Source organism: Bidens hawaiensis, unplaced genomic scaffold (genome assembly GCF_021521415.1).
Source record: "Bidens hawaiensis isolate Kalapana, Puna unplaced genomic scaffold, B.hawaiensis_p1.1 tig00004525_1, whole genome shotgun sequence".
In the NCBI taxonomy this organism is placed as follows: domain Eukaryota; kingdom Viridiplantae; phylum Streptophyta; class Magnoliopsida; order Asterales; family Asteraceae; genus Bidens; species Bidens hawaiensis.
In genome coordinates this window covers 1,163,616-1,181,068 of record NW_027491273.1, presented here as the reverse complement: position 1 = coordinate 1,181,068, position 17,453 = coordinate 1,163,616, and the positions used below count along the sequence as shown (strand labels likewise).

Sequence of the window (17,453 nt, the reverse complement as noted above, 5' to 3'; positions counted from 1 at the left end):
TCAAGTAACATACACAAATTATCTTCTAACTACTTTTAAGTCTCGAGAACTTGGTTTAACGGTAAGAGGCTTACCTTCTTCAATGTGAATGCACGTTCGATTCCTACTCGGACTATTCGACAGATATCCGGATGAATAATGAATAGACGAAACATAACTTTAATTTCACATTTGAACCCGACAGTGGCCCGAAAGTTTACAGTTTCCATCCGGTTCCCACTGCACATTAATTAAAATAGAATAAAAACCAGTTTCAACGGGTATCAGAGACGCTTCCCATCTCTCTCCTGTGTTGAGATCCCGTTCTCTGGTTAGTAAATATACAAATCTATACATACAAATCTCTGTCTCTATACATACATACATTTATTTGAATTCTGTTTTTATTTTATTTTATTTAATTTTCCCCTAATTTTGTATACTTACCAGCTCGCCTAGGGTTTCCTTTTGATTAATAATATTAATCAATCAATGGCTGCTCCAGCTAGAGGTCGATCGGATCACGATTACCTAATCAAACTCCTCTTAATTGGCGACAGCGGTACGTAATTCATTCTTCTATTGTTTGAATCTCGATTTAGGGCTAATTTACGTACTAATTATGTAATGGATCGTCATTTTGCGTTAATTATTTGTTATGCCTATTGATATTGAAGATGCTTTGTTGAGAGAATGATAGATAATAATAGTGTTAGAAGGAGTTTAATTATTCTATTCTATTCTATGCATGCAAACTGTTTGCTTTGATTATCTGTAAACGAGCTCGAGCTGGCCCACGAGCTTAAACTAGCCCATGGTATGTTTAATACATATTTATTTAATTATTATTATTATTATGATTATATATAAAATCATGATAACATTAACTGAATAATTATTCTATGCATGCAAACTGCTTGATATATGTTTTGGTTATTAAACTTATTATGAAAGAAAGAGAAGTGGAACATTTGGAGTTAAACTACCTGATGCAATCCGGCTGCTCGCGAGCTACTCGAGATCGGCTCGCAAAAAAAAGCTCGAATCGAGCCGGGTTTAAACGGGCTCGATCCGCAGCTCGAGCCTATAGGTAAGCTTGTATAATAAACGCGCTCGAGTCAGCTCGCAAGCCTAAACGAGCACATGATTAATATAATTTTTATTTATTATGTTTAATACATATTTATTTAAATATTATTGTTATATATAAAGTTATGGTAATGATAGTTAAATAATATATATTATGTTGTATACAGATTTTTAATAACTATAATTAAAAATAATTGTAAATATATATAACTAATTAGTAAATAATTAACGAGTCGAGCTTTTGAAATAAAGCTTGAAACAAGCCTAGCTTGAGCTCCAGCTCTTTGTAAATTAAACGAGGGTTGAGCTCGCGCTCATAGTTGTCAACGATGCTCATAGCGCTTGATATTGCGTTTCGCATAGTGTATCGTCATCTTCCCACTAAATTCATGTAGCGACCTAATAGAGCAAGAAATAGCATTTTCTTTTTAGATAAATATGGATAGTTATTGAAAACGCCCTGCTTGCGATGCGCGCATATAATGTATATATGTGTGAACCCTCGGGTGGGCAAAAGTGATATTGCACTAATTTTGACGTTATTTTACTAATCTCGTGAAAATAACGTTAAAAGTGGCGGAAGGTTAATCAGGCATCATGTGGTGGGGTTGATAGCCGAAAGACAAGGGTACATGCACCAATCGACCGGTGTGCTGATGGTTGAGTGTTATGTGCCTTATGTCCAAGGCTTGATGCAAAATTACTATCGATCCGGGGGTCTCACCGGAAGCAGCCTCTCTATTCCTACGGGGTAGAGGTAAGGCTGTCTACATCTTACCCTCCTTAGACCCTACCATAGCTTTGCTATTGGTGGGATATACTGAGTACGATGATGATGATGATGATGGATAGTTATTGAAAGGAAGATTTTTTAGGGTTTTTTGTTTCAGAATTGAAAAAGAACTGTATTTCTTTTATCAATATGCACCGGATTTTTGATAAAAAAATACATGTAAAATATTTTTTAAAAGTTTCTTCTTGTGTATCGCTAAACTTGATATAGCGCCCGCTATTCCATTGCTATCGCTGCGTAGCGTATAGGTAGGTTGTCGCTATTTGTTATTGACAACTATGCTCGGGCTCAGTTTAGCAATAACATATAGAATTCATGGGACTTTATTCATATTCGCTTAGAAAAAGATTAAGGTTGAATACTCTCAACCAAGAATACAAAAATGGAAGTGTCTATTTTTCTTTTTTAATGGAAGGGACCGATTCGATGTTCCATACACCGATCGTGTTTCCCATTTAGATTATATTTTTCTACCAAAATATCATAGTTTTTCTGATATTTTCTTTTATATTAAAATCTAGATATACTGATATAGTATTATATCACTCAGACGTTTATGATTGTATTTTGTTCACTACTGCAGGTGTTGGTAAGAGTTGTCTTCTGTTACGTTTCTCTGATGGTTCCTTCACCACTAGTTTCATCACAACCATAGGGTTCGTATGTTAACAGTTTACGTTATAAGTTGTCTCAGGGAATACTGATAATTAATACTTTGGTCTTCTCTTATATAGTATTGATTTCAAGATAAGGACCATTGAGCTTGATGGGAAACGAATCAAACTGCAGATCTGGGACACTGCTGGTCAGGAGCGATTCAGGACAATCACAACTGGTATGTATTTATGAAAATATATTTTTTTTCTATAAATGATCCTTTTAATGAGGCGCTTGTTGTAATCAATGTCAAATTCTTTTAATTATGTAATATTTAAACCTAATACCTATCTAGGAACATATTTTAGTACGTGTTTAAGCATCTGAATACAGAATCTGGTTGCGTGATAAGAACTTGCAGATTCTTTCAAGTATGTAGTATTTAAACCTACCCATGTAAAGTAGGTCACTGTTATTTATATAATCTTTCGGATACTAATCTTGGCGTTCTGCAGCATATTACCGTGGAGCCATGGGTATTCTGCTGGTGTATGACGTAACTGATGAATCATCCTTCAACAGTAATTGCTTATACCTCTTACCTTTAATTAGTTACTTTTCATATTATTTTTTCCTTTAAGTGGTCTGATTATGATGATTAATATGTTTAGACATCAAGAATTGGATTCGTAACATAGAACAACATGCATCTGATAATGTGAACAAGATACTTGTTGGGAACAAGGCTGACATGGATGAAAGCAAAAGGGTATGCTCTTTTAATGCATACAACCTCTTAAATCATTTTGTTAAAAGAATCAGATTATGATTCAGAAAATATAATATTTCTTAAACCATTATCATCATCATCATCATTCATGCTGACTTGTGTAGGCTGTTCCTACCTCAAAAGGCCAGGCACTTGCAAATGAATATGGAATGAAGTTCTTTGAAACTGTAAGTCAAACATGTATGAATAGTCAAACATCATCAGCACATGCCTAAATTGCTACTTATATTAATATTTAAACAGAGTGCAAAAACAAATATGAATGTGGAGGAGGCCTTCTTCTCTATAGCTAAGGATATAAAACAAAGACTTTCTGAAACGGACTCAAAACCTGAGGTATGCATATTACAGTTTTCTTTATATTATTTATTACCAATCATTTAAAATGAGAGCTATATGTAGACTTAAATAATCTAACATATTATGGCTCGATGTCGGCTGTTTGAAATAAAATATGTAGCTATAAGTGGACGAGTTTAGTGAGTCAAACAGGTTGAAAGTTGGCCTATATCATTTTTATTCATAGAATTGGTTTATTTTTTTGTTTTGTTAGGTGAACATCTTAATTAGGCACAAATGTTTTTTAAATAATGAACAAAATGTGTTCGCTGGTCAACCAACGCAATGTGGTCCGTTTCAACTAGGGGTGTAGACGAGTCGAGCCGAGCCCCGAACTGACTATTGAGCTTGGCTCGTTTTGAGCCTATTTATAAAGCTTGAGCTTGGCTCATTTTAAGCTCTATTTCTAAAGCTCGAGCTTGGCTTGCGAGTAGTTTTTTAAGCTCGGGCTTGGCTTTTTTTTTTGTTATTTACTAATTAATTTAGATACAGTTAAGTTTTTATTTATTTATTTATATTTTAGTTATATATATCTAGAACATAATATATACTATTTAGTTTTTTTTTACTGTAATATTTATATAAACTTATATATTTAAGAAATTAAATAAAAGGCTTGTTTTTAGGCTCGAGCTCAGGCTAGGCTCATTTTTAGGCTAGAGCTCGATTAAGATAGGCTGGATTCGAACTTTTAGTGAGCCAATCTCGAGTAGCTCATGATATGCTATGCTCGCTTATACCCATGTCTTTCTTATTCTAAAATCTTGTTTTGTTTTTACCCTTTTGGTATTTCTAATTACAGCCTCAGACAATTAAGATCAACCAACCAGATCAGGCAGCTGGAGGAGGTTCACAAGCCGGCCAGAAATCATCAACATGCTGTGGATAAAACACATGAGTTGCATTGAAATAGTGCATTTATGACGCGATTATTAAGGTTTTCTTATAATTCTAAAGTTGTTCTACTCATGATTGATTAATTTAACATATCTGTCACTTTGTCGCGTCTGATCATCGTGATATCCTGTAGACTTCCTTCTAAAGAAACGGAATCTTGACTTGATTAATCTTTTGGAAAAGCAGGCTTGGAAAGAATATGAAATTGGGAAAAGATGGTCAAAGTTACTATCAATAATTGTGAGATGAAAAGACATCAATAATTTTTTAAATAATTTAGGAGCAACAAGTTTGGAGGTGGGAATATTTTCTGCTTCATGCTCAGTTTTGTAGCTTGTAATTCTTTTAGGAATGATTTAAGTTTGGCACAATTTTCAGCATGTTGTTTACTTCGGCCGATAGTAGTAAAGTCGAGGGAGGGGTGTTGGCTGTGTTGACCGAAACACTTTTATCACAAAATTTATGTTGTTTCTATAAATAATTATCGTGTCATATATACAATGTGTGATTTATGCAAGACCTGTATTTCTAATTTTTGTTTTTGGTACAATGTGCGACACCACTTAGGCGTTTGGGGCGCGCTTCAACCTTGCATCGTGCTAGTTATGCACCGAACTGTGTTCGTGAAATACAAATGGTAGAATTAGTCACTCTTGATATATACATGGATGCTGTATGTATAGTCGATCCGAGCATTTGTGAGTAATTATAGAGATATGCATGTATTGTCGAGGGATTCAAGATATGCATGCATTGTTGAGGGATTCAAAATTTGTGACGTCGGGATAATCCGAGTGTCGTGAAACACTTTTAGATCGAAATAGTTGGGGGTACTTTTCCTGAACTTTCAATCGGATAAACTTGGCTTCTAACACAAGCTGAGTATGTGTGTTTGTATGAATTTCGTCAACCAGATTGCTCGAGAGATAAACCGCCATGGTTACAATTGGTAGTTTTATAACTATCATGGGTGGTTATATAACCACCAAAATCACCATAACCACCCTTGATAGTTATATAACCGCCATAACTACCATTGGCAGCTATATAACTGCTATAACTACCGATAGTGGTTAAACCTTCATAACTACCGGTGATGCTGTGTCCATACACTGTTATCAGATTTTAGACCAGTCTTAATCAGGTATACACTCCACACTTCCTAACTTGTATCAATGTATAGAGGTGCACAAATCGGGTTTTTCAAATACCCGGTTTTGGGCATGAAACCTGTTTTGGGTATGACCGGGTATTGGAAAATCTGGTATTGGCAGTACCCGGGTCGGGTTCGAGTCCGAGTATTGTCTCTAGAAACCATATCCTGTGCATATGGTTCGGGTCGGGTATAGAAGGGTATTCTAAAACCGAGTATATGAATACCCTATTTCCGGGAATTGAAAAAAACCCTATTTTTGGGGTTTTTTCGGGTATAGATTGGATTTTTTTAAGGGGTTACAATTTTTAGGGGTATTTTCGGGTATTTTTCAGGTATTTTTCGGGTAATTTCGGATATTTGAAAACCCGGTTTCGGGTATTGGAAAAACCCGGTTCCGGGTATGGAATCGGTTCCGGTTTTCGGGTATTACCGAGTATAAATCAAGTCCGGTTTCAGGTATGGGTTTTGGTACTGAAATGCATACCCTATCCGTACCCAACGGGTAGGGTAGGGTATGGGCTCGGATATAAAAAAAACCGCATCCGGATATTTTTCGGTTCCGGGTTCGGGTTTTTTGTGCTCCTCTATCAAGGTATATTCTAATTTCTCACACGATCTTAAGTGAATTTTAATTACCTAAAATGGCCTGATGACACTAAAATCACCAAGATGCACCTAAAACATTTTGTTTATAACGAGTAAATTAACGTGAGATACGACTAAAAGTTTCACAAGACTACAAATTTTGATGACACTAGACATTTATAAGTGCATTTAGCTTTAAAGAGATCACTTAGGAGTTAGGTCTCTGTGAGTCTGATGGCTATCTTTATATCCACAATGAAAAGAGGTCAAAACTCTTAAGTGATGCTTGTTTTTGACAAGTTTTGCACTAATTTTGTCTAACATTTTTTAATGCATAAACTATCATACATCAAATGCTAAAATTGTAAAAGTTGCTACTTTATTTGGTTGCATGGGAACATAACTATGTGTTATACACACTTAACTACAACTCAATGTGTTTTATACGAGTGGCCAAGTTGGTTTTTAGAGAGAAAGGATTTAATAAATGAGTTGGAGTCACAAAGGAGAATATTTTTTGTTTGTTTTTTTATTGTAAATTTGGGTTAATCGGGTTAAGGTTAACCCGATTGAACTTCGGGTCTTCCAATTATGTTTAATTAATTTGATATTTATTAAATCTCCGTGTGTTGCTCAATTAATTTGATATTTATAATAACTTCAATATTTATATGTTAGCAATTGGTTTTTTATCCAATGGCACGAAGGTAATGGTTGCATTGGGATCTTTGAGGTCTTAGGTTGGAGACTTGACTCAAGGGTCTTCTTAGAGTGGTGGATTTCCTCCTTGATAGTTTTCTTGGGTGAGTCAGACTAAGAACGCTAAAATCCATATTGACGGCTGGCATCTCGTCTCATGAAAACTTACTGGGTATTGAGGGTATCCATACTAATTTTGATTCATTATCTTTTTTATAACTTTGTATGTATTATTGCAAGGGACATTGCTAAAGAAACAAGTCACATTCGTATGTTTTTATCTACTTTGCTTGTGTTGCAACAATGATTAGTTGTGTTAGTATCAAGTTTTTATTTTTTTAAAGGTAGACTTTGGTATGAGAGTATGGGAATATGTATTTATGTAGTGTGTGACCCAATGGGTAGTGAGATTCAAGGGAAGATGTTTAAAATGATCAAGTTAACCAACTTTCTTTTCAAAATAGTATTTTGTTTTTTTAGAAATAATCAAATCTGAAAGACCCATTCAGAGATTGACAAGTAAGCTCGTTTGGCATACAAGGCACCCTTGTAGCCGTCACGTATTAACACAAAAACAAGGATAGGTGACTGATAGAAACCGAAAATTTGGTTGATTAAAATAGACATAAATATAGCTGCCGGATTCAAGATGGGCTATTCTCCATTTAATTCGATTCGAGAAGGATTAGATCTCCGATTATAAGGATTTTAAAATAGTAAATTGATAAACATAACACGTCGATGATCCATAGACTAAAACACAAACATATAAATAGACCTAATAGTATTAATGAATGTTACGGTTAGTTAGACCCTTCAGCATCCTCATCCGTTTACCTCCTCAAATCCTTTCAACAACGGTCCCCCCCCCACCCCACCCCCACCCCTATTCCTAATCATAAACTGAATGGATAGGAACAACTCGAAAAGGATGCGGAGTTGCTCCATGGGTTGGATACGTATCAATACGTGGGAGTGATATGTCATGATCATGCCTATAATTCTCGTAAAGTGCTCGTTCCTTTACTTTGTCATACTTTGTCAAAGTTTGCGCATCTATATATTGCTTGTTGCTTCCAAAATTTAAGCACTAAAATTTTCTTTTTATTCGGGTTGCTTAAAGGGCATGTAACGTTTTCAAGTTCTCCATGTATGTTCCTATCTATAAAAGTTTTAACACATCTTTTTTCTTTTTCTTTTCTCCTTCCTTACCATTACTAGAAAACATACCTTCAATTTCAAAAGAATCACCAACTAAAGAATTTGGTAGGTGACGAAAGCCAATAAACCAATCATACTCTCAAAAAGGAAAAGTTAAATTAGGCTTTTTTTCTTTTTCTTTTTTTTATTTTATTTCTTATTTTTTTATTAAGATCATGGTGACCACACGCTACTTAGGGAGTTGGTTTACTGATGTTCGGTTTATATGTATATATTTTAGTTCATTAACTTAGCCGTGTTACGCATTTAGATTAGGAACTTTGGTACATCATACGTGTTTATTGTGTTTCAGGTCACAGGTATTTAACGCGCTTAATTTGGACCTGTACGAGCACGGGATGAAGACTCGGGATGTCCAACACGCAAATTGAGACAAATTATTGGACTTGCTAAGTGAAGTAACCCATCGCGCTACGCGATGGGTGTTGAGGCAGGGCATCGCGCTACGCGATGCCCTTTTATATTTTTAAAATCTGTTGACTTTTGGTCCATCGCGTAGCGTGATGGACCAGGGGAGGAGACCATCGCGCTACACGATGGTCCCCACAATCGAGAAAGTTAGGGTTTGATGTTATATCTCGTTTTAACGACCCTAGACGCAGTCATTCAGCTTCTAGAGCATTTTTGGAGGAGAATAGCTGCCTACCATCATTTCCATTCATCTCAAGGCCATCTACATGTTCCATAACATCATAATCGAAGCCCGAGAGATGTCGAGACGCAGATAGACCCTTCGAATCACACCCAGGATGTAGAGTATTAGATTTAACAGTTTTTCTCATGTGTTAAGAACGAATGATTTGTAATTGTCTTTGATTAATCTATGAGTATTGATGTTTGGTATTACTGTGCATTCAGTCGGTTTAGGTTTATTTTGATCAGAACGATTAGTTTGCCAGTTGCTTTGATAATTGCTTATAGGATTGTTTTGACTAGTTTGAATATGATGAAGCATACGTTTGCCCTTAGTTGAGTCACACTGGCAGGGATCGTTTGATAACCAGTGCCGTGTGTTAGCGAGCGTGGATGCCTAAGGTTTATCTAGTTAGTCAATCTGAGTTGATCATTGATAGTTAATATGCTAAGTGAACATGAGATGGCTGTTTATTTCTTTACTTGAACCTTGGGTGTGATTTGTCTTTAGTAATTGCTTGAAAATTGTTTACTTGTTCGATTAATATTAAAACCAATTTTTTGCTAGTGTGATCGGCACTATTTATAGTTGACTTCATAATGTTAGGTATCAGTTTCGCGTTACACTGACCACATACTCCTCGTTGTTTGACACCCTACTTACCCTAGCTTTCTTAGGTGATTAGGAACACTAATTTTAATACTTTTGACTATATAGCGACAGTCTAGCATCAAAATGACGCTGTTGCCGGGGAGTTTGTGCGCTTAGTGTTTTTGTGATTAATTGATTTCTTTGTTTTTAGTTTAATTTAGTTGTTATTTTTATTTTTAGTTTATTTTATTTTCCCATTTTACGCGGGGTGTGTTAGTTGTGCAGGTAACAGGTTTATGCACACCCGTCATTCAAGGAGAAATTCCCCATTGATTTACGAACCAGAGATTGAACGTATAGCTCGGCAGAACCGAGCTCAGATCAGAAATTCAGAAATGGAAGGTTAGAACCAGAATCACAACCAAAACCCACCACCCGATGTTTTCCAACCCGAACAGAATCCACCAAACAACCAAAATCCACCAAACAATGACCAGTTACCACCGATACACATAAATCAGCAACCCTAACATTCAGCCCGACAATCCAGAATCCAAAACCGAAATCATGACAGACCTGGGCCATCAGCCCCGAACAATACCCCTTGTCACCGACAGCCGATTATTCGAGATTTTGACCATGTTAGTATTCATACTGAAGACGAAGAAGAGGGAGATGAGGAGGAACGAGAACCGAGGAAAGATGGTAGTAGTGGGGATGATTGGAGGAATAAAAGGAATGACAGGTTTGAGCCGAGAAATGAAGATGCGAGTTTGCGTGTTGAAGAGATTGAGGAGGTTGAGTAACCGGTTAGGGTGAGAGGTGACAGGTGAAGGAACATAAACCGAGACAAAGACGGTATTGGAAGATTTTAGGAGGAACGAAGACAGCCGATTCAGGTTAACAGTGTAACATCTCGGATTTTTCGTATTTGTTTAAACTGATTTGAGAACGTAATTCGGATCTTTCAAACTATTTAAAACTTGTATTTATTGGTTTTTAACTTATTTTATAATTTCATAACTTTCAATTATGCCAAATAGCTCTTAACAACCTTTAAAATCGCTTAAAACAGCTAAAAATCGCATTTTCGGGAACTACAGAAACTAGTTTTGCCAATTCTTCCCTATTTTCGATTAAATTAACGGAACTTAAGCTCCAAGATATGTCAACTAATTTTATAAAACATTCACATTTCGTTTTATTGCTGTCCAAACCAAAATCATTATACCCGATTTTGCCATTAATTGATTATTTGGTTTTCTAAAATAGCTATTTCCTAATAAACAAGTCTTAACCTTTAATATTTAAACAATACATATCCTAAAACCCTAATATAATCTGGAAATTCAGCCCCCAACTCTAAAAAAATTCGTTCATGATGGTTCATGGCGTTTTCTTCAAGAACTTTCATCTTCCGGTTTGACTATCAAGCTTCAAGACCCTTTGACCTCGATTATCTCTTGTTCCATTAATCGTTAAGTGGATGACTCGCTTGTTTGTTAGCTTGTTTAATCGCGTTTAGTAAACGTTTAAGGTTGCTTGTATTGAAGATTGAAGTTTGGACATGTAGACAAGACCTTAGGAAATAATCAAGTTAACCTTTATTTGAGCTTATATTTGTATATTTAAATTGTTTATTGTATTTGAATATTGTGTTTATAATTGAAATAAAATAACTAATTAGATATTGTCACATTTATATTATGATAGTATCTTCGAGCTGTGAGCAATTGGATCATGCCCCGACATTTCCGCCTTAGGTTGGGGTGTGACAGATTGGTATCAGAGCCGAATATTATAAGATAGGTCGTTAGAAATTGTCCGAGACATATGCATAGGACCCTATACATGCTTATGTAAACTACCTTATGTGTTATTTAATAAATTGTTTACAGCTTGCTTATATTAATTATTTTATTGTATTGTATCTTACTTATTTATTGCACACACACACAAATTCCGAGGCTATGCCTCACATTCAAAATATTTTTCTAAATCTTTTATTTTGGTAGATTATCTTTTATTGTGGGAAATTCCTTAAGAATTCACATGTTTTGTTTTGCTCCTTCACCTTGAAGCATGGGGGTATGACAATTGTCATACAACCATAACTTTAAGTGGTACCCGTAATCGACTAAACGGTTGCGTGGTAAACATAACCGGCTAAACGGTTATACTTCCAAAATTGTGTTTTTAAATTACTTTAAAATGCTTAGTTGGGTGAAAAATCCATGTAAATCCATGAGCACTCCGACTATCCATTTCTCAACCCGTTTTCAATTTGATTTTTTTGTTGGTTGGAACGTGTCGTCCGGGGTGGTTCCTGAGATACACCAACTGCTCATATTTGATTCGTTGATTCGATTTTTAGCTGGGTCGGTTAAATGCCATGTAACGCTCATGGTCCGAAAAACTCCATTGATTCGATAATTCGTTAATTAGTTGGGTCAGTTAAACACCATGTACATGTTCATGGGCTGACCAACTCAATTATTTGTTATTCGCTATTTGAATTGGGCAAACAAATTGTCATGGAACGCTCATGGGAGGACGATTCACAAACTTTATGTTGCTTTATTTAGTTGGGCCATTCAAATTGCCATGAAAAGCTCATGGGATGTCAACTAGTTTGATATGCTTGAATATTTTATTCTTGGAAAATTTTATAAACATTGTTCATTTACTTAAATGCTTCAAACTTATACATATTATTTTAAATCCCGACTCGTCCTCGAGTCTTCACTAGCACTAATTTATATACATACATATACGGACGCATCACTATTATCTCACATCAACTTATTTCCACAACTTACCCATCATCTTATAAAGTTTCATCTTTGGTCCTCATAGAATGTCTTTCCTAAGAATCAATCATCGTAATCAACGTCCTTTGCCTGCTTCTTGTGATTGCCATTTGACTACTTGAATCGACAAGGAGTTTGCTGCTGTATTCAGTTAACCAAACGACCGCCAATCTCGACAAAACTAAAATATCTCGAACAAGAAATCTTATACTAACTCATATCTGTTAAAATGTTATTTAAATAATCTTTTCTTATTTATTTCCATATTCTCAAACTATAAATTATCAAGTATATTTCAATCATTACCCTCAACTTTAAAACTATAAATATTTTATTACCTCTTATTTTCCTCAATCTCATGATGGTTTTCACAACTTATTTTCCATTTTATAAATCTTTATTATTAAAATTCAACTATTGTAAATTTTTATTATGTATTCTCTAAATTTAATTTCTATTTTTAATTTAAAAAAAATCTCCATTGATTAATTTAATGTTTACCATTAAAATTGACTTTTGATTTAATTTCTATTAAAACCCATCACACACTTTATTTATTGATTTAGTCGTTATTTGAAACTAAACGTTGGTTTGTAAATACTTCAACTCCCTACTTTGATTTTGATATACCTTGAAAATTTTGAACGTTTAAAAATGATAAATTCGTAGTTGTTAGAATAGTCATGGTGGTTCATGCATTTCTAGCCTCGCGTTTATCTTATTTTATAATATGCTTCACCTCTTATTTTTGGTATCACAATTAATTTAAAATTTGCTAATTATTCGAATTTTCATTATAAATCATCGATAATTTAATTTATTTATTTCCTAATATTTATAACGATTTTGTGAAAAAATAATAATAACAATAAAATCCACGAATTCTCAATTTAATTTAATTTAATTTAATATCTTCAATTTCCTAGCTTATATTTTATATAGTTTTAAAGGTTTAGTTGGAATAGGATTATCTCGGTGATTCGGGAATATCCACTTCTCAATTTAATCTATTATCAGTTTATTCAAATACGTATATTTTCGCATTTTCATTAATAATTAAATTATTATAATATTTTATTATAAAATCAAATTAATCACATCTAAAAAAAAAATCAAATTGAAAAGCTATAACTTTAAATTAGATTCTCCTTAATCTCATAAGTTCTCAAATTAACCAAATTCGAATCATAAAAAAATTTTCCTTAACTATGTTTAATTTATACTCTCGATCTCAAGAATACGATCCTTAAGGATTCCGCATGTTATTAACTATCTTAAGAATTGTTATAAATTATACTTTTGCTCATATCATCTCATGAATCAAGTTACTTTATCTATCAAGGTTGACTTCATATAATATTCCACTCTTAGCTTATTTTCAATCATCATAATTCATTTCAAATGTTTGCTTCAAGAAATCCATTTCAATCTCCAAAATTTTTAACTTTCCTAATCAAAAGATATAATAGAAATTACCTGATTTTATTAATCAAACTCGAACATTTATTATCTCTTGAATCTATATTTAAAGTTAACAAAACGTTTGTTCTTTCAAATGATGGTTCTAAATGTTTTATAACCCACATGATTAAATGAATTATGTGCACAATCCGACGATAAGAGTAATTATGGTCGCGGACATAATTATCCGAGTGCTCGCATGGAAATCATAATACGCAAAATTGTGTGTCATGATTTAGAACCTAAGGTAGCTTAGGTAACAGTACGAATGATGAGATGATAAGGACATGGTGGATACGCCACTGGTACATCCTATATATAAGTGCCCTTATCGGATTGTCATTTGAAGTGTTGATTCGGTTATTGGAAGTATGTTATGATATTTTTCTTAAAAGTTTAATTATTTTCAAAACGACAATGTTTTAGTTTTCCTTAATTTCGGGACCAAATTCCCTAAGTATGGGAGACTGTAACATCTCGGGTTTTTCGTTTTTGTTTAAACCGATTCGAGAACGTAATTTGGATCTTTCGAACTATTTAAAACTTGTATTTAATGGTTTTTAACTTGGTTTAACTTGTTTTATAATTTCATAAATTTCAATTATGCCGAATAGCTCTTAACAACCTTTAAAATCGCTTAAAATGGCTAAAAATCGCATTTTCAGGGACTAGTTTTGCCAATTCTTCCCTATTCGATTAAATTAACGAAACTTAAGCTCCAAGGTATGTCAACTAATTTTATAAAACATTCAAATTTCGTTTTATTGCTATCCAAACCAAAATCATTATACCCGATTTTGCCATTAATTGATTATTCGGTTTCCTAAAATAGCTATTTCCTAATAAACAAGTCTTAACCTTTAATATTTAAACAATACATATCCTAAAACCCTAATATAATCTGGAAATTCAGCCCCCAACTCAAAAAAATTCGTTCATGATGGTTCATGGCGTTTTCTTCAAGAACTTTCATCTTCCGGTTTGACTTTCAAGCTTCAAGACCCTTTGACCTCGATTATCTCTTGTTCCATTAATCGTTAAGTGGACGACTCGCTTTTCGTTAGCTCGTTTAATCGCGTTTAGTAAGCGTTTAAGGTTGCTTGTATTGAAGATTGAAGTTTGGACATGTAGACAAGACCTTAGAAAATAATCAAGTTAACCTTTATTTGAGCTTATATTTGTATATTTAAATTGTTTATTGTATTTGAATATTGTGTTTATAATTGAAATAAAATAACTAATTAGATATTGTCACATTTATATTATGATAGTATCTTCGAGCTGTGAGCAATTGGATCATGCCCCGACATTTCCGCCTTAGGTTGGGGTGTGACAGATTGGTATCAGAGCCGAATATTATAAGATAGGTCGTTAGCAGTCGATTTAGACCGGTGATTTCAAATGGTTCTTCATCGATTGTCCCACAGGTTCACGTACAAGGGCAACCGACATTTAAATCCCGTCCATCATACATTAATATTGTGCCTCACTTTCACAGACTAGGATCTGGACCCGTATTCACAATTATCAGATTTTATAGCTATCCGCGGATCTATCGGGGATGGTACATATGATCAGGATGAGGTTCGGTTGCGGTTGTTCCAGTTTTCACTAAAGACAAAGCCAAACACTGGTTCAACTCGCTACCGATGCACAATATTGAGAACTGGGGTGAGATGCAGCAGGTTTTCCTTAACGAGTACTATTCACAGTCGAAGACTAACGAAGCTCGGATTGAGAGTCGACACTTTTCACAGTTACCGGGTGAGTTGTTTCATGAGGCTTTTACTCGTTATAAGGAGATGATTAGGAAGTGCTCGCACCATCAGATTGAGTTGTGGGAATTGGTTAAGTGTTTCATTGATGGGTTGACATACGAGGATAGAAAATATTTGAAATCGTCATGTAATGGTATGTTATTGGACCAACCCGAAGAGGATGATTGGGATTTCCTTGAGTTTATATGTGAGGATTCCAAGTCAGAAGCAACTGTTGAACGAAGACGAAAAGTTGGGATCACCAAATTAGTGAAATCAGCCTCTAGTGAGTCAGAAATGATTGCAGAGTTGGAAAGAGAACTTGCGGGTTATAGACGAGAGAAAAATAAAGAGATTGGTAAGGTTGGGGTGAAATTACCGGTTTGTGCAGACTGTGGTGAGTTGGGGCATAAGTTGGAATATTGCCTGGGTTTGATGAGGATGAGTATCCCGATGAGGAGGAAGTCAGTTACGCGTACGGGGATTCCAAGGGCCAAGGGTATAATTCTAACACCTATCACCCGGGCCTAAGGAATCACCCAAAATTCAAATACGGGCACGCATCCAGTCAGTCGAATCCGAACTTTCAGGGATCCAGTTAGAACCGACAGCAGAACAGTTACCGCCAAGGCGGTTTGAACGGTCAGAGTAATAGTCAGGGATTTAATAGAGATGGTTACCAGGGTACCAGTTCGTCGGGTAATCAGAATCAGGACCAGCAGAAAGGTAGTTCGGGTAACACCGTCGAGTCAGTTCATTCAAAACTCGATGTGTTGTTGAAGCTTGTGTCAGATAATCAGAAGGAAATGCAAAAGCAGTTCGAGTTGAGGGATAAGTCTGCAGAGGCGATGTCGAAGCAGATTGGGCAGCTCGCAGCAGATGTAGCGAGATTTCTGAAAAACGCGGGCCAGTTACCGAGCGATACCACAGTAAACCCGCAACACGCCAGTTCAAGCTCTAAGAAAGGTAATAGTGTGCACATCAACGCGGTAAGTCTTTTACCTCATTTTGAGATTACTTGTGTTGAAGTTGATTCACCGCCACCGTATGTTGAGGCGGTGATAGATAGTAATGAGAACGATTGTGTTGGTCAAAAGGAAACAATTTTCCAATGTAATGGTTCAGGTGGATGAGTTTACTAATGTAATGGTTCAGGTGGATGAGTTTAGCTACCCAATTGACTTTCTTGTACTTGATTATGCTAAACGTGAAAAATAATACACAATCTAAAGTCATACTGGGTCCATTCCTTGGCACAACACATGCGGTAATTGATTGTGCTAAGGGAGTTTTGGGAATTAAGTGTGGAGACCGTGATAAATGGTTACCACTGTTTGAAAATGCTACTAACCCTTTTATTGAAAAGTGTGAATCCTTAAGCAAGGATCACACACAAGAGAAATGTTCTGTGATTGACAGGAATGAGCTAAAGGGTAGCATGGAGGTGAAAGGACGGAATGAGATATTGCATGGAGTTAGAGATGGTGAGGAAGTAACAACAAGAAATGGAAAGAAGACGAAAAGGAAAGAGGTAAAGAAACCACCTGAATCTTATGCGAAATGGAGGTTGACAAGGTTTGGGTCGGATTATGGCATGCCAAAAAGTTGGAAACAACCTTTAGAGGAGGACCGTGCAAGTAATGAAATGGTTGAACGGGAACGGGTCAGCCGCCCACCTTGAATGTCATAAAATTGTCAAAAGGGTGGTAATTGTACATTTGGTATATTTTTAGTTTGCATTTTTTTATATTACTAATTGTATTTCAAGCATACCATCATAGCAAAAGCTAAGTGTGGGGATACCACAAGGAAAAAGTTGGGATTTTGATGCGTGCGATAAAGTTATGTTAGAAAACGAGGTTTCAGTTAAGCTACCCAGAGTGCTTTCGTGTTCTTTTTTTGCTGTGGTTAATCTAGGTACGTGCATATTTTGTTGTATTGGAACTTTGTGGGTGTAGTTCACTATAAACCCTCACGAGACCTCACTCGTCCACCCAGGATACCGAGGGGTTTAAAGGGCTTATTGCATATGCTAAATGCAACCTTGATTCCTAC

At 35.3% G+C, this 17,453-nt stretch overlaps 1 protein-coding gene and 1 pseudogene across 3 annotated transcripts in view; both read left to right on the top strand.

The window, feature by feature from the left end:
• The window catches only part of LOC143626810 (proline--tRNA ligase, cytoplasmic-like), a 265,181-nt pseudogene that overhangs the window by 17,124 nt on the left and 230,604 nt on the right, over nucleotides 1-17,453 (top strand). The window lies entirely within an intron of this gene.
• LOC143626809 (ras-related protein RABE1a-like) lies at nucleotides 392-4,815 on the top strand. Of its 2 annotated transcripts, none has more exons than XM_077096772.1 (9): nucleotides 392-541; nucleotides 2,445-2,517; nucleotides 2,596-2,696; nucleotides 2,974-3,039; nucleotides 3,130-3,227; nucleotides 3,353-3,415; nucleotides 3,492-3,584; nucleotides 4,390-4,524; nucleotides 4,618-4,815. In XM_077096772.1, the coding sequence occupies exons 1-8, from the start codon at nucleotides 472-474 to the stop codon at nucleotides 4,474-4,476; spliced, it is 651 nt and encodes a 216-aa protein (XP_076952887.1). In that variant the 5' UTR covers nucleotides 392-471; the 3' UTR covers nucleotides 4,477-4,524; nucleotides 4,618-4,815. The 2 variants fall into 2 exon arrangements, with proteins under 2 accessions (XP_076952887.1, XP_076952888.1); XM_077096773.1 differs by having other exon boundaries at nucleotides 4,671-4,812.

Bases quoted from the DNA above. Each gene is read 5' to 3' on its own strand.
- LOC143626809 (XM_077096772.1), top strand. From the start codon at position 472: ATGGCTGCTCCAGCTAGAGGTCGATCGGATCACGATTACCTAATCAAA. The intron at 3,040-3,129 runs GTAATTGCTTAT...TAATATGTTTAG, and splicing joins TGATGAATCATCCTTCAACA to ACATCAAGAATTGGATTCGT. The intron at 3,228-3,352 runs GTATGCTCTTTT...TGACTTGTGTAG, and splicing joins ACATGGATGAAAGCAAAAGG to GCTGTTCCTACCTCAAAAGG.